This window comes from Ctenocephalides felis, unplaced genomic scaffold (assembly GCF_003426905.1).
Source record: "Ctenocephalides felis isolate EL2017-DRISC unplaced genomic scaffold, ASM342690v1 CF-g0.4_SCAFFOLD_01886, whole genome shotgun sequence".
In the NCBI taxonomy this organism is placed as follows: Eukaryota; Metazoa; Arthropoda; class Insecta; order Siphonaptera; family Pulicidae; genus Ctenocephalides; species Ctenocephalides felis.
In genome coordinates this window covers 165,296,920-165,315,926 of record NW_020538040.1, presented here as the reverse complement: position 1 = coordinate 165,315,926, position 19,007 = coordinate 165,296,920, and the positions used below count along the sequence as shown (strand labels likewise).

The 19,007-nt window shown below is 28.9% G+C and overlaps 1 protein-coding gene across 1 annotated transcript in view; it reads right to left on the bottom strand.

Moving 5' to 3' along the window:
- LOC113376780 overlaps positions 1–16,492 on the bottom strand; it is a 61,613-nt gene extending 45,121 nt beyond the window's left edge. Inside the window, exon 1 of the mRNA XM_026616834.1 lies at positions 16,205–16,492. Within this exon, the coding sequence (XP_026472619.1) occupies positions 16,205–16,262 (58 nt within the window). The 5' untranslated portion in view covers positions 16,263–16,492. The remainder of the gene's footprint in view (positions 1–16,204) is intronic.
- Positions 16,493–19,007: the final 2,515 nt, after the last annotated feature.

Here is a 19,007-nt window from a genome sequence, read left to right as displayed (position 1 = left end):
CAAAATTTTCGTTTCGCTCGATGATACATTTATCGGACATACACATAGTCCAGTCATTTGGTCGTTTTGTCGGTACTGTACTCCGGGAATTCTGAAAATTGGTAATCTTATAGATTTTGAGGTGCTCTTCACGAAAATCAACTTTGCCACCTCAAATTTGAACGGCAAGTTGCCGCCATATTGAAAAAATGGCGTCAAAAAACAGCTTTTTTAAAATATCTCCTTTCTGGCTCATTCTACTATAAAAGTATCTATGTACGAATTAAACTGAGAAAATTTCCTACAATTCTTTAGAAAACCGTTTTTTTGTAAAATTGATAGTTTGAGAGTACGGCCGCCTCAAAGTCTTTGCTGCTCTCGCCGTAGTATCAAATCTGTCCATATATGACAGCACTTCGAACTTGACCACATTCTCTCTAATAATTAATATTTTCAATGTTAAATTAAGCGAATAAGATCTAGAAATAGAATAATTCAAATATTTTTCTGTTTTTTTGCTGATTTTTTAACGCTTCAAGCTACTTGACGCTATAAGGTACTACTCAAGCTATAAGTATACTTATAGCTACTTTGCCATTGAAGTGTTAAAAAATTAGCAAAAAAACGAAAAATATTTGAATTATTTTATTTCTAGATCTTATTCGCTTAATTTAACATTGAAAATATTAAATATTAGAGAGAATGTGGTCAAGTTCGAAGTGCTGTCATATATGGATAGATTTGATACTACGGCGAGAGCAAAGACTTTGAGGCGGCCGTACTCTCAAACTATCAATTTTACAAAAAAACGGTTTTCTAAAGAATTGTAGGAAATTTTCTCTAGTTTAATTCGTACATAGATACTTTTATCGCAGAGTCAGCCAGAAAGGAGATATTTTAAAAAAGCTGTTTTTTTACGCCATTTTTTCAATATGGCGGCAACTTGCCGTTCAAATTTGAGGTAGCAAAGTTGATTTTCGTAAAGAGCACATCGAAATCCATAGGATTACCAATTTTCAGAATTCCCGGAGTACTGTACCGGCAACAGCCTTTTTTTGCACCAAATGACTGGACTAACACACACAAATGCCAACTGGAACCGAGATATGTAATTCATATTCGAAAGAAATGTTTTATTTGGGAATTAAGGGCAATTCTTGCGTTATTTGTGTAATGAATAAAGGTAATAGATAGAATGTAATATAGTAATAGATAAAAGATAAAGATAACTAGGTGCATGTGGCATTTCACCTTTAAAGGCAAGTTGCACACACTTTCGACCCATCCATTAACCACGCGAGGCTTAAAAGAGAAAGAAACAGGGGTTTGACAAAAATTTTGAATTCTCACAATGGGGAGGGGGGGGGTATCTAGTCAGATGTTTTTTTCGTTTATGTGTTAAACTATACAAGAAGTACATTCAGCTGCTATTACAGACAATTTAAGGCATGTGAAGGATAGCTAATCTGTGATAGCACCTTTTGTTATTATATGAATAAATTTTTATTAATTTTTTTTTTAAGTAAAGGCTTGAACAGGTCACTCGCTAGTTGATATCACGCATATTTATTTTTCATCCCAATTTAAAAAAAATTCAAAATTTTTCGAAAAAATTTCAAAAGTTTTACGACATTTCTAGGTACTAAAAATGCACCTGATGTGGGTGGAGAAGGGGGGAAATATCACCAAAAGAAAAGAAGGAGTCCAAAAACCACTAAAAACTGATCACTCGTCCAATTGATGGACGACTCCTTAAAGGTATTGCTACCAGGTTGCTGTATAAAGTTTTATGCACCAACCGGACTTTTATAAAGTTAGAAACTATTGCAAATTTATTCAATTTTGAACAAATTTGGCTCATAATTCCCAACATGAATTTTTATAATTAAACAACTTTTCGTATTCCTGTAATATTTTATGATGTTATCTAAGACTGAATTTTATCACTATGCATAGATTCATTACATTGGTAATAAAATTTAACTAATGGTTTCATTAAATTGTCTCGATCAATCTTTACCAAACTAAATAACCAGCACGAATCCCAACTGATATTATTTGAAAAGTTTTTGATTTTCCAAAATCACTTAGCTATTTTTGACAAAAATGTGAATACTATGTACTTATAACTTATAAGTTAATTATAGAAAACGGCTGTGCCGATCGTTGCAAAACTAAAATATGCTAGTTCTTATCGAGTTTCAATCAAATGAATTCAATTATGCAAATGGGTGCACGAAAGATCAAATTTTGGCTCATATTTTTCAATTTTGGTGTCTCATTTTCATTCAATAAATTTTTATAAACCAAGTGGAAAGACCACATTATTAAATATGTAGATAATGGATTAAGTCTTCAATTCATTGTTAATTTTAATTATTAAATCTCACTTAAAAATTCAAAGATAATGAAATTAATCCCAAGAGCAATTAATTTTGGTTGTCTATTTATGATAAAGACAGCTGCAGATTCAATAATTATTTTCAATCTTTCTAAAAAATACTTTCATTCGTGCCTCATTAAAATTTAGCTTATACATGATTTATATATTTATTTATTTCCAACATCTTGTATTTCAAAATACCATAAAGAGATATGAAAACCAACCCATCAGCAAATTAATTTCAAGATTGCTATTTCTTATCAATATGTTTTTAATTAATATTTGAAATAAATATCAATATTTATTAAGAAACGTGTCTATATAAAAATATTAATTTTATAATTTTTCGTAAATTCGTAACTAAGCTTTTTCATATAGGTTTCATATCCTGAGCTTTTGAATATTTGAACTTTAAGCTTTAACCCTTTCCACTCGCTGATTCCGGAATTAGTATGCATTTTACCGTCGGAAGGGCGGCATCCGAGTGGAAAGGGTTAAAGTTTACTCAGGCTGATACATCCATTATTGAGATATGTAGGTTAGGAATATATTGATTCAAGGAAGACTTTATTACCCAAAATAAAAAATTATTGAGGTTTAAACTTATACCACAATATAACTATTTTAAATCACGTTTTTGTAATAACAAATATATATGTATAATAAATAGGTTTGGAAAATAAAACATAATCCACGCACCGAGTTAAAGTTCTGGATAGCATTGGATTTTAGTGAGTTATTTCTTCAATAATTTCTTAAAATTATCTTATTTTTACAATATCCCATTAATTGTAACTGAGGAGCCGATTCTGCCGTAAAATATATATAGCAGTTTTCATATAAAGTGGTACTAAAGACTGACAAAATCCTATGTGGTTGCTGTTGCAGTCAGGCGTTTTAGATGGAAAACTTAACCTAGAAAACACATAAATGTTAAAATACTATTATATGTTATCTAAATCTTTGAGATATGGCTTGATAACATACGAGTGAAGTTGCAATTTTATGTGTAAAATGCCAGATTGTACAGGAAATAAATGGCATTTTGATAGTATTCAGTAGCATTTTGTATGGAAACTAGAACGTAAGATAACCTTGCCATAATATTGGTGAATATTACGGCAGACTCGGTCCAATACTTACACACAATCAATATACATACACATAATCTTCAAATAAATACACTAATAAAATCTAATAAGAAAGAAATTCCCAGTAAAGTGTATGGTGTAAATAAGTTTAGTATGTATGTAGATTTAATTATAAATATTCTGAGTATGTACGTAAATTTAATTGTAAATACGTTGAGCATGTGTATGTATTAAGTATTAAGATTGTTGTTTTCTGTGATATGGCATATAGTATTTTTTTAATAGCGACCTTAATGAATGTTATTGAAATCCGATGTTTCTTTTAAAATATCATGTAGGTGTTCGACATGATACGCACGCGGACGCAACAGATGAAACCGTACACCCGCGCAAAAAGAGAATTTTAATACAGCCGTGTCTAATAGCGGAATAGTTGGAGAGCTGGTATACTTTTAATAATTAGTAATTTTATTTAAATATTACACTAGCTGTACCCGACAAATCTTGGCACGAAACCCATAGAAATGGTGACAAATATTGTACTTATTATTAAAAGCCCAATAAATTATCTGATAATTGGATGTGTCTGGTGATATTTTTTTTCTATATCTCCAAAACCTTTACACAAATTTAACCCATTTTTCATTCACAAAGTGAATGTTTGCTGTGTTATGTAAAATAAAGAAAATTTATCCGAAATATTCAAAAAAATATTGACAACCCTTGATAAAATGAAATAGTCGTTAAAGTAGAATTTAAGCTTTTTCAAAAGCTCCAAAAATCTTAATCGATATTCAGTAAAAAACATTCACTGACTGAAAGTGTGATAAAAAAAATTATGTAATTACAACAATGATTTTTAAGAAACATGGGCCTGTGGTAAAAAGGTGAAAATTTAGTGTTATATATATTTTTAATATATCATAAAAAATTGGTCCAATTTTTTAAAAAAAATCTTAGTGGTGCCAAATCGCACATAAGTAATCAATAAATTTCAAAACAGTGATTATTTATAAGCCTTTTCTATCGACAATAACAGATTTATGAAATGTGTCATATGTTTAGAAAATTTTATTTGCGCGATTTACCGAAAGGTAAATCTATATAAGATTTATTATAAGTTTGAAGTAGTTAAAGAAATGCGTTATATGTTTGGAAAACTATTCTAAAGCGTTCTAATTTAGGTTATTATTGTTCTACGTTATATTTTCGATTTATTCGGCGTAGATTTTCAGTAGCAAACAACTTGTATAATTTTCCAAATTCGCGCGATTTATCGCAAAGCAATCAACCAGATTCAAAACAGAGATTAATCATAAAATCATTTACTCCCGGCAATAATATATGTTTATAAAATGTGTCATACTTTTGGAAAATAAACATGTTTTTATATGTGTCAACGCCAATTATAGGTTTTAAAACATGCAATTTCTTCTGCGTATCTGAAATATAAACTCATGTGAAAATTGCCTTTCGTGGGCATATCTGCATATAAATAATATATACGAAAAACTATTAGACAGACATACATGTCTAATATATATAATTAACACAAACATAAGAATGGTTGACCAACGGGCTAACCATTGGGTTGCCCTCTTGAGAACAAAATATCTAACAATAAGTTAGTATGTACTTCAAAATAACAGCTTACAGGCACATCGATCTGATTGCTGTTCAAATTGAATAAATAAAACAAAATCTTCTGCGAAATTACCTGAATTAATAGAATTTAGTCTAACTAAATGCATATACTAAGTGAAAAACACTAAATAATAAAAATTCAATCAAATAATCAATTCAAAACTATTTACATTAAAATCAAAATAAAAAGTGTGTAAACGTCATCTTAAATCTATCTGGTCCGTCAGCATCTCAAGAAAAAACAATATGTAATAATATATGTTCTATATTAATTTTATTTTAACAGTTCAGCTTTGAAAATTGTTTCGAAGAACTCTAAACAATTTGGCACACCTTAAAAAAATTGAATGTGCGTGTGTATGTGCGGATACAAATTTTCATCGACGATTTCGAGAGCACGAATCAACCGATTTGAATGATTCAAAAAATATTTCACTTGTATCGACTAAATGAATAATTGGTTAAATTTGTGCAAAGGCAGTCCAGCAGTTTTGGAGATCTAGAAAAAAATACTATTTGGCGATCAAAAATGATCATCAGACATATGCACATCAAATTGGTTGAATTTGTGTAAATGTAGGTCCAGCAGTTTTGAAGATTTGGGAAAAAATGCTATTTTTGGGTCAAAAATGATCATCAGACATATGCACATCAATTTGGTTAAATTTGTGTAAAGGTAGGGTCCAGCAGTTTTGTAGATCTAATCTAAAAATGATCATCAGGCATATGCGCATCGAATTGATTAAATTTGTGTAAAGACAGATGCAGCGGTTTTAGAGATCTAGAAAAAAAAAGATATTTTGGGTTAAAAAATGATCTTCAGATATATGCGCATCAATTTGGTTCAATTTGTGTAAAGGTAGGTCCAAAAATTCTATTTAGCGGTCAAAAAATAATCAGACATGTGCACATCAAATTGGATAAATTTGTGTAAAGGTAAGGCCAGCGGTTTTGGAGATTTAGAAAAAAATTATATTTTGGGGTCAAAAATGAACATCAAACATATGCACATCAAATTATCAGATATTTTATGGAGATTTTAATAATAAGTACAATATTTGTTATCATTTCTATGGGTTCCGTACCAAGATTTATAATGTTAAAGACCACTTATATAGTTCGAACAAATGCTCTCGACGTTTTCGAAATCATAGTTCAAGTGACTTGATATAAAATTTTGAAGAAATTTTAAAATTTTCATGAATGCAGATTTTTTACGAGTAATGTAGATTCAAGATTGTACGGGAAGTTCCAGCAATTTCCCTTAAAACACGATGCCATGCATCACTAATTTAGTAATTCAAATTACAGACAGTTCATTATTGTAATAAGCAAAATATTTATAAAATTTGAAGCATATTAAGAGAAGTATAAAAGTAATAATAATAGCAAAATAAAAATATTGTTATATTTAAAGTAAAAGTAACAACAACTGCCGACAAAAATAAATTGATAAAGTATGTCAAATAACAGAAAAAAAGTTAATCTAGTCTGGGTTAAAATTATCCCCCAGCTCTCCCACTATTTAAGCAACTGGTTGAATTTTCGGCGTGATTCCTGTACGTGTACATTCATTACGAGAACATTTTATAGGCCTATACGGTTTAATGGGAAAATATGTCAGTGTTCTGTGTTTGTGAAACGTGAATCACGTCTCATGTTTCATGTCCGTAGCGAAACCGCATTAAATTATCGCCTGATAAATCATATGTCCCATGATCGCATCGCTTCCTTATCGCGCACTTCTAAAAACTTTCATTATAAAAGTCGAAGAAGAATTAAGTTTCAGAAATAATTCGACAAATGTTTTGTCTTCTTACATCCTCCGATAGATATTAATTACTGCGTTGTGTGAGAAATTTCCGTGGAAGATGTCAAAATATTTTAATAACATGCAAACAGAAAGTTTTTGTTATCTTATATCTTTTTGATTATTTCCTCACAAAATCGAATTGATACATTGCGCGCATGATAGAAAAATATGTATGCAGCTTTCATAAAAAATTAGTGATTATACTTAACAAAAAACTATTTCTGCATAAATAATGAACATATTCAATTCAAAATTGAACAAACAAATAAATTAATATGTGTATAAAAATTCTCGTACACCCCCTTAGCCCAGTACCAAGGCCCAGTACACACGGGGTCTAACTGACCCCGACGGTGTTTAAACGCTCGCCATGGGCAGACTATTGGTTGGATAAAAAAAAAAAAAAAACTAATAGTGCATGGCATCGTGCCTTAAGGCAAATTGCTGGAACTTTCCGTACCAAAAATTTTCTATTAGAACTCTGAAAAAAACGATTTTCGAGATTTTTAAAATTCTTGAAAAAAATAATTGACTTTTTTAAAAAATTAGATTTTTTTAGACAAAAATTGGTTTCCACACACACACATCCATTTTTTCTAAGGTATGCCAAAATGTTCAGAAACCTTTAAAACGTAACGATATATAAAAATTTCCGTTTTCGATTTTTTTGCGATTACTAAACTTACCCTACGCGAAGTTAAAAAAAAACGCGTGAACATACATTTGTTATCAATTTGTCAAGTATCATCAATAATAGTAAATTTCTTAAAATTTAATAATAGTAAAGGCCTGAAAATGCTTGGAAACAAGCAATCTTGTGATTTTTTTTCTTTTTTTTTTAAAAAAAAAAAAGTTCGTGAATTTTAATTACTAAGATTTTATTCCGCGAAAATAAAAATCAGACATAGTCTTTTTCGGAAAAAAAATAGGACAACATTGGGTACTCTAGAGGTGGCGTTGGGGTCCAATAGACCCCAAGTGTACGAGAAGAGTTAAAAATCGAAAGTACGCTAAACAAATCAAGAGAAGAGTGTATCTGTCTTTAATAAAATCAACAATGATATTTGCTTCATCAATTAAAAATTAATCAATGAACAGAAATAACATGATATATTACAAAAAGTTCAAAATAAAACTCTAAGATTAAGCATTAAGCATTAAGATTTTTTTTGGAAAATCGAGAATCGTAACCCTCTAGTATTAAATTTTTTGGAAAATCAAGAATCCTAACCTTTTAGTACTAAGATTTTTTGGAAAAATTAAGAAACCCAGCATTAAGATTTTTTGGAAAATCAAGAATTTCAACCTTCTAGTATTAAGATTTTTTGTGAAATCAAGAATTTTAACTTTCTAGTATTAAGATTATTTGAAAATTCAAGAATCCCAACCTTCTAGTATTAAGACTTTTTGGAAAATGAAGAACATTAACCTTCTAGTATTAAGATTTTTTGGAAAATCAAGAAACCAAGCATTGAGATTTTTTGCAAATTCAAGAATCTTAACCCTCTAGTATTAAATTTTTTTGGAAAAACAAGAATACAAATCTTCTTGGATTAAGATTTTTTGGAAAATCAAGAATCCTAACCTTCTAGTATCAAGATTTTTTGGAAAATCAAGAGACCCAGCATTAAGATTTATTGGAAAATCAATTCTGACCTTTTAGCATTAGATTTTTCGGAAAATCAAGAGACCCAGCATTAATATTTTTTAGAAAATAAAGAATCCTAACCTTCTACCATTAAGATTTTTTGGCAAATCAAGAGACCCAGCATTAAGATTTTTGGAAAATTTCAAAATCATTCTTTCCAACATGTTCAGTAAACAATAAAAAAAAGATAAATTCGATGGATTTTGTAACAAAAAATTGCAATATTGATTTATATGATATTCTTTAAGACGGTTTTATTTTTTTTAATATTCTTTTGTCCTTAAATAAATTGCTTGTGATTTTTGTGATATTTTTTTAACATATTTAATATCAACAATCAGATCTGAAAAAATAGTTACGTTTAATGTATTAATATCAATGAATTGTTAATCTTCAAATCGAATGAAGATTCATATAAATAACATACAATATACTTTTTATATTAAATAAAATAAATTTTTTGAAAAACTATAAAACTAACTTCAGTATGAACGATCAGAACTACGTGTGTCATGAGATTATCCTAGTAGTTTTCTTAAAAATGCCACCCACCGGTCAACCACTCTTGTGTAATAAGTATAACTAATAGTGTTCGTATTTGTGTTGCAGCAATGCCCACGAAAGACAATTTTATCTTGAGATCATATTTGAGATCAATAGCCCCAAGTAAAAATTTGATAACATACTGCTTGATATCAAACGGGCGAGGTTGGGGTCAATCCCTGGACTAGTTTGTGCTAACCTACGTCCTTAACCGTTACAGGCCCGACAGAATTATATAGAAAAAAAATCGTTTTTTTCCAATGCATCATAGATGATTTGAATTCTTATCTGTTTCTTGAAACTCAATTTAAATTTCCGAAATCCCTACAATGTATGATGTAAATATATTCCTACTTCGAGGAATACTCTTATATCTAAGAATTCACATCAGCATGATCAATATCGTCGCATCTGTAATTCAAAATATCGAAGATACTGAAATCAGAGTAAACAAAAATTTGCATATTGAATATTTCCCAAGTGAGTATAAATAAAATTAGCATACCGATGTTCTTATGTGAATGTTTATCATTAAAAAATGTGTAGATTTACAAATATTTCGAAGTATTAAAGATATATAGAATTTAAATTTCCTTTTTGACGTATGTTTCCTTTTTGGAACTGAGAAGGTTAGTGACACTTGAAATAGGTAATTTGTAAAGGTTACTATATATTTATATAGTTCAAACCAAACTCAGAAAAAAATATCAGTAAAAGTTAACGCAAAAAATTGTGAATATGAAAAACATCCTCTTCTCACGATCAGTAGTGGTTATTTTCTCAAAACTTTCAAGATGGAATTTGGAATGATAAAAATTTAAATAAAGTTTTGTAAACAAACAAAAACTGTATATGAACACAAAGCCAAACTAAACAGCGATCCAAAACAAGCAAATTCCTTACTTATAAAAAAGTGCTATAAAAGGTTGACAAGAAAATCCTCATTGATTCTTGATGAGAACTAAGTTTGGATCTTAGTTTCATAAATTGAAAGTTTATATTATGAGCTTTACAACCTTGTTATTAATTGTTTTATCGAATGGGAATTGAGATGTTTTTCCACCATCAGAATTTTAATATAATTCCTTAAAATAAAATATAAAGAAGCTAACCGTGTTATTATTAAGATCATGGAAAATAGAGCATATAATAGATGGCAAAGGTAAAGGCACATATCTTTATTATTAAAAAATAAAATAATCAATAAAAATAGTATGAGAGTTTTTAAAAATTTATTTAAAATTTATACGTTTCGGCTAGCATCTTAGCCTTCATTCAGTGGCAATTATTTGAACTATTAACAATAAAACTAAATAAATAATATGTAAGAAATTTCATAGAAAAAACAATAATAATAATAATAATAATATAAACACTTATAATTTTGTATCCTAATATAACATATGAAAACATTATTAATCCATGGTATTAATCCAGATGATAAAACACACATTTGAACATGATAACTTAACAAGTTGTCGAAACTATTTACTGTTCGGAGATTAAGATAGAAATGTCACATTTTTTCTTGAAGCAGTTTTTAGCATTTGCTCAAATTTTACGGTATATTTCAAAAGCGATGGGATCTTGTCATTGTTTAAGAAATTTTGACACGCTATTGAGGAACCACGTGTTTGTTTCGTTCAGAGCCGTATTGTCGAATCGTTTGTTTATGACTCTGTCGTTATGCAAAAACAACCCCTCAGCGAATCTTTTAATGATATATATATATATATATATATATATATATATATATATATATATATTATATAAAAAATGAAGTTTTGTATATATTGGTTATGTAGAAAATTTCTGATGCGTTGACGTACTTCTAACCCAAACTAATGAAAATACTGAAAAAGCATAAAATGTTTTAATCCATATAGGACAAAAAACGTAGAATGTTTAAATTCATATATGACAAAAAACATAGAATGTTTAAATTCATACAGGAATCTAAAAATCTATTGTAAATTGCATAAGATCGTGCAATTTGCAATTTGTAATATATTTTGGTGTAAATAGTACATCAGTTATCACCTTTTGATAGACCATCAAAATCACCCGAATAGCACTTTGATTGATCTAATAATCTTATGTAATGAGATTATTAAAAGACTGTTATAATTTACAATTTTTTTCTAAAAATAGTGTTTTTCCAGGAAATTTGGCAAAAAAAATCTTTGATTCAGAGTATTCTTGATACATTTTTATCTAAATTATCTGATAAAGTTACCATGGCCCACGTGAAATTTTTTCTGTTAATATCATAGCGATATGTTAGTCAATAGGATGTCTTCGGTACAACTAAAGATAAGTAAATTGATCTAAGATGTGTAATGATTTTTACAGGTGCGACTAAGGATTTTTGTTACCCGGCACGCGTGCCCTAGGTTGTCGATCGTTTTTATTATATTATATTATATTAAAGAGTGTAGGAAATCTAGCATATTATAATGGCCCGATCTCTCGTGGAACAACCATTGTGATATTGTAGCGTAAAAGAGATTAGACACAAGATAGGAGAGAGATGGACGAACACATGCTACGGCGCAACGTGCTCGACGATTTAAGAACAGTCATCGCATAGGGATGGCAAAAATAATATATTAATAATAGACTTACATAAAAATTATTTCAATTTTATTATTTTTTGATAACGTCTTGACTTCAATAGAAATCGAATATTTTTTGAATCATTCAAATCGGTTGATCCGTGCACCCGAAATTGTGGACGAAAAATTGTGTCCGCACACATCAATTTCTTCTAATAATAAGATTCGCCAAAATGTTCAAAAACCTTTAGAACGTAAAAATATGCAAAGGGGTATTTTAAATAAGTATATCGAGTAAATATTTGTTCTTCGAATTATATGTAATTTAGTATAGACTTATATATGATTATTATTGATATTAGCTGTTAAAATAAATAAATCAAATTTTAATAAATTTCTTTTCAAAGATGAATTGATATTTGTAAAAACTAATAACTATGTAAATAATGAATATTGATGATCTCTATATCTCATATTGAAACTTTGTAATATATTAAAAATCTATTAACTCGAACACATATCTGTCGTCCAAGTGAATAAGTGGTTAAAAATCGAATTTTAGCCAAAACACTTACTTAAGGGGTTATTCTGGTCGAGGGGTATATATAAATTATGAGATTTTTGAAAGACATTATTTTTTACAAGTTATAGATTAATGTATTGAGAACATAAAAAGAAAATAAAAATTGAAAATAGTCATAAAGTCAGAAGGTAATGAAGATAAGATTTGGTAAGAGTGAGTGTAAGAATTGATGAGAATGATCGAGTCATTTAGACATTATTATGTCACAATAACAACTCATGCTTGCCATCATTCCTTACTTAATTGACTATTAACAAAGTTTTGCCAAGGGTAAAAAATGTGTATTCGAGTGCAGATTAAATTTTCGCCTTTTTAGACAAATCTTCAAATTACCATCTAATTTACTTTTCTCCCAAATAATTGGTAAATTAGCAAAATTCTAGCTGATCAAAAAAAGATTACCAAGTCTCCCATTTACAAAATTTTGTCAGAGGTAAAAAAAATGTTTATTCAAATAAACATTTTTTTTACCATTCAAATGTAGATTAAATTTTCGCCTTTTAAGTTTAAATCGAAACAAATGTAGATCTATTTCGAGTCGATTAGACATTTTTATATCACAATAACAACTTATGTTTACCATTTCGTACTTAATTGACTATTAAAAAAATTTAAGGTAAAAAATGTTTATTCGAGTGTAGATTAAATTTTCGTCTTTTTAGTATAAATGGAAACGAATGTCCATCTGTTTCGAGTCGTTTAGACATCTTTATATCGCAATAACATCATAATTAATTGACTATTAACAAAATTTTGTCAAAGGTAAAAAAATGTTTATTCGAGTGTAGATTAAATTTTCGCCTATTTAGTTTAAATCGAAACGAATGTCGATCTATTCCGAGTCGATTAGACATTCTTATATCACAATAACATTGTAATTAATTGACTATTAATAAAATTTTGCGAGAGGCAAAAAAAATGTTTATTCGAGTGTAGATTAAATTTTGGTCTTTACAGTTTAAATTGAAACAAATGTCGATCTATTTCGAGTTGTTTAGACATTTTTATATCACAATAACAACTCATGTTCGCCATTACGTAATTAAATGACTATGAAAATTTTGTCAAAGGTAAAAAATGTTTATTCGAGTGTAGATTAAATTTTCGCCTATTTAGTTTGAATCGAAACAAATGTCGATCTATTTCGAGTCGATCAGACATTCTTATATCACAATAACATCATAATTAATTGACTATTAATAAAAATTTGTCAGAGGTAAAAAATTTTTATTCGAGTGTAGATTAAATTTTCGTCTTTTTAGACAAATCTTCAAACTACCATCTAATTTACTTTTCTCCCAGATAATTGGTAAATTATTAAAATTATGGCTGATCAAAAAAGAGTACGCAGTATCTCCCATTAACAAATTATGGTAAAAGTAAAAAAAATGTTTATTCGAGTGTAGATTAAATTTTTGCCTATTTAGTTTGAATCAAAACGAATGCCGATCTATTTCGAGTCGATCAGACATTTTTATATCACAATAACATCATAATTAGTTGACTATTAACAAAATTTCGTCAGAGGTAAAAAAAATGTTTATTCGAGTGTAGATTAAATTTTTGCCTTTTTAGTTCAAATCGAAATGAATCTTGATCTATTTCGAGTCGATCAGATATTTTTATATCACAATAACATCATAATTAATTGACTATTAACAAAATTTTGTCAGAGGTAAAAAAATGTTTATTTGAGTGTAGATAAAATTTATGCCATTTTAGTACAAATCGAAACGAATGACAATATATTTCGGATTTATTAGACATTCTTATAAATAACAACTCATATTTGCCATTTCATACTTAATTGACTATTAACAAAATTTTGTCAAAGGTAAAAAAAATGTTTATTAGAGTGTAGATTAAATTTTCGTCTTGTCAGTTTAAATCGAAACGAATGTCGATCTATTTCGAGTCGATCAGACATTTTTATATGACAATAACATCATAATTATAAGACTATTAACAAAATTTTGTCAGAGGTAAAAAAATGTTTATTCGAGTGTAGATTAAATTTTTGCTTATTTAGTTTAAATCGAAACGAATGTCGATCTATTTCGAGTTGTTTAGACATTTTTATATCACAATAATAACTTTGCCATTTCCTAATTAATTGATTATTAACAAAATTTTGTTAAAAGTAAAAATATGTTTACAAGAGTGTAGATTAAATTTTCGCCTATTTAGTTTAAATCGACATTAATGTCGATCTATTTCGAATCTATTAGACATTCTTATAATAACAATTCATATTAGCCATTTCGTACTTAATTGACTATTAACAATATATAAGGTTATAAATGTTTATTCGAGTGTAGATTAAATTTTCGTCTCTTTAGTTTAAATCGAATGTCGATCTATTTCGAGTCGTTTAGACATTCTTATTAAAAAATAACTTATGTTTGTCATTTCATAACTAATTGACTATTAACAAAATTTTGTCAGAGGTAAAAAAAAATGTTTATTCGAGTATAGATTAAATTTTCGCCTTTTTAGAGAAATCTTCAAATTACCATATAATTTATTGTTCTCCCAGATAATTGGCAAATTAACAAAATTATAGCTAATCAAAAAATGAGTACCAAGTCTCTGCCATTAACAAAATGTTGTCGAAGGTAAGAAATGTTAATTCGAGTGTAGATTAAATTTTCGCCTTTTAAGTTTAAATCGAAACGAATGTCGATCTATTTCGAGTCGATCAGACATTTTTATATCAAAATAACATGTTAATTAATTGACTATTATTATTATATATTAACAACATTTTGTCAGAGGTATAAAAAATGTTTATTCGAGTGTAGATTAAATTTAGATCTATTTAGTTTAAATCGAAACCAATGTCGATCTATATTTCGACTTCTTATATCACAATAACAACTTATGTTTGTCATTTCGTACTTAATTGATTATTAACAAAATTTTGTCAGAGGTAAGAAAAAAGTTTATTCGAGTGTAGATTAAATTTTCGCCTATTTAGTTTAAATCGAAACGAATGTCGATTTAATTTGAGTTGTTTAGACAATAGTAACTTATGTTTCCTAATTAATTGACTATTAACAAAATTTTGTCAAAGGTAAAAATGTTTATTCGAGTGTAGATTAAATTTTTGCCTTTTTAGAAAAATCTTCAAATTACCATTTAATTTACTTTTCTCCCAGATAACTGTTGAATTAACAATATTATGGCAGATCAAAAAAAGAGTACCCAGTCTCTCCCATTAACAAAATTTTGTCAAAGGTAAAAAATGTTTTTTCGAGTGTAGATTAAACTTTTGCCTATTTAGTTTAAATCGAAACGAATATCGATCTATTTCGAATCTATTAGACATTCATATAAATAACAACTCATATTTGCCATTTCGTAATTAATTCACTACTAACAAAATATTGGGTAAAAAATGTTTATTCGAGTGTAGATTAAATTTTCCCCTATTTAGTTTAAATCGAAACGAATGTCGATCTATTTCGAGTCTATCAGACATTCGTATATCAAAATAACATCATAATTAATTGACTCTTAACAAAATTTTGTCAGAGGTAAAAAAAGTGTAGATTAAATTTGCACCTATTTAGTTAAAATCGAAACTTATGTCGATCTATTTCGAGTCGTTTAGACATTTTTATATCACAATAACAACTTATGTTTGCCATTTTCTAACTAACAAAACTTAAAGTAAAAAATTTGTATTCGAGTGTAGATTAAATTTTCGCCTTTTTAGTTCAAATCCAAAAGAATGTCGATCTATTTCGAGTCGTGTAGACATCCTTATATCACAATAACAACTCATGTTTGCCGTCCTTCCATATAGTCCGCACAGCGCGCGAAATATTGTGTATCTTTCGAACGTATTTTGTATTTCACAGGCAATGTGCGCGAATTCCACAGATACAAAAGAGAATTCCATAAATACAAATTACACATACCAAATAAACATTGTAGCATCAAACTCTAGAACTCATACTCACTGTTATTATTTTGTATCATGGTGGCGGCGCGAGATAACACTTCCAATGACGATTCCATCTATGATTGCAGGAATGTTGAGAACAAACAAATTTCAAAACAAATAAATTTTCGAAAATATTTCTTAACACTTATCACTGAACTGTATTACATGTTTTGCATTAACACACAATGAGTTTATGAATCACTTATTAATCCACTAGATGTTGGGTAATAAAAATAAACTTTTATTAAGCTGCTCAGAGACGACTGTGTTCGACGACGGACGCACATTGACTGAGGTATTTTCATTTGAATGAATTTCGTGCGACACCTTTTCACACCCGCACTCTAGTAATACCGAACCGACTTTGACATTTCTGCTCGGACGCAATGTCAGTTGACGACAGAGATATAGCAATGAAAGGAATTTAAAAATGGCGGACTCGAAGTTGGAACGAGGACCAGCGACACGTACCTATGGCATCTAGATAGTGACTAGTACGTATGCGCCTTTCACTCGCACACCTAGGTTTTGTGCGAGGTTCGAGGGAGATGGATAGATACGCACAGTCGTAGCAGGACGCATATACCGCGGTGCTGGGCAGAAGGCGTTGATTCGTTTTCGAATAATCGAAAAATAATCGACTTATATCATTTTTAATTGTCAATTTTAATTTAATCTAGTGGGTATAGCATCGTGCCTTGAGGCAAATTGCTGGAACTTGGTGCACCGTTATTTATTTTTTCTTGAAAATTAGAAAAAAATTAAATTTTTTGAAAAATTTAAAATTTCTTCTTGAATTTTTTAATATTTTTGAAAAAAAAAAATTTTTTTTTGAAAATCTATTGTAAATTTGATACTGTTTCAAATCGTTTGATCCTTACTGTCAAGCATGCTGCTGTAAGTTAAATTCATAGATTTGACAAACATCGGAAACAAATGTTAAATCTTAAAATGGTTTAAATTGTTTTTGGTTGATATTAAATTAATTAATTAGTTATTAGTTATTAAATTATCTGGAGTTAAATAAAGTAAATAGGAAAGACGTTTTTAGCTAATTCTACCATGATTCAATAAACATGTTATTGCTATTGATGGAACTTTCCATGCAATTCAACATTTGTTTGAATTATATAAGTAAATTTTAAACATCATATATCTTAGTACGGAATCCATAAAAATAAAAACTACTAGTATGTTTATTATTAAAATCTCTATAAAATATCTGATTATTTCGCATAATATAAAAATGTTATGGCAAGGCCATGTTACGCTCCAACTTCCATACATTATGCTACTGAATCAAACTAAATACTGTCAAAATGTCATATCTTTACTGTTCATTCAGGCGTTTTACACAAAATCTTCAACGTCACTCATATGTTATGAAGCTGTGTCAGAAAGACCCGGTTATCTAAAATCTTTTTTTGACATTTGTGCGGTTTCTAGGCTAGGTTTTTTATTTGACAACCTGAGAAAATCGCCTGACTGCACAGCAACCACATGGTTTTTGTCATTATTTAGTATGGAAAGTTCTTCATAACATAGCCTTGCCATAACATTGGTCTGTTATGCGGCAGAAAAGCCATTAATGTGCTTTTGTCTAATGATCTTTTCTAATCACTAAAGGGCTTTTTTTCATATTTTTTTTGGATCTCAAAAACCGCTAGACCTGCCTTTTCAAAAACGTATTAAATTTTTCCTTAGATCAATACAAGTAAAATGGTTTTTGAATGAATCAAATTGGACGCTAATTTCTCTCAAAAATTGATCAGCATGCCTCTCGATCAATAGGAATCGAGTTTTTTGAATCCTTCAAATCAGTTGATCCGTGCTCTCGAAATCAACGACAAAAATTTGCATCCGCACATACATACATATATACTATACACACATCCATTTTCTCTAAGATATGCCAAAATGTTCAAAAACCCTTCGGAACGTAAAGATTTTAATTTTGATTTTTGTGTTTTTACGATTACTGTAACTTATCATTGTGCAAAGAATGGTAATAATTATTGCAGATAATTTTGCTTGCTTGAAAATAGTTCAACATTTTGAAAATATAAAAAAAGTCAAATTTTTCAAAAACATCAATTTTATCCAAATATTTCAAAATTTTCAAAAAAATATTTTGTTCAGAGTTTTCTAAAAAAAATGTAAAGCTTTTTTAAAAAAAATAATATTTGGTACGGAAAATTCCAGTAATTTGCCTTAAGGCACAATATTAAATGCACCAATCGTTCTTTTTATTTTTTTTCCTTGTATTCTTCATTAAAATAGTCCAGTCATTATAGTAGGTTCACCTCGGAATTCGAGATACCCAGCTGTAAGTCTGTAAATACTTGTATATTGACACCCTAAAGTTATCTCAAAACCTACATATGATAGGGTGTCAATATCATATGTAGGTTTTGAGGTAACTTTGGGGTGTCAATATACGAGTATTTACAGACTTACAGATGGGTATCTCAAATTCCGAGATTCTTACCTAAGTTAAGCATAAATGACTTTACTAAAAGGATGTTCTTCATAAAATTTCTTCCTTTTTTCTTCAAATTCAAATTTGTGTAGTCTATAAATAATATCTGAAAAATATTACAAATTACAAAATATGAAATTAATTTGTCATATATCGATTTCTATTTCCCTTATCTGACACCATTAGTGGAATGTGTGCATGTTTTACGCTCGGCAATAACCGAACCGTTTCGTCGGCCGTCGGTTCGAACGTCCGTGGGGTTTAATATTGTCATATTTGAAATATAAAACAGGAACAATAAATATTGAAAAATCTATTTTTAGCCTTTGATTGTTTTCCA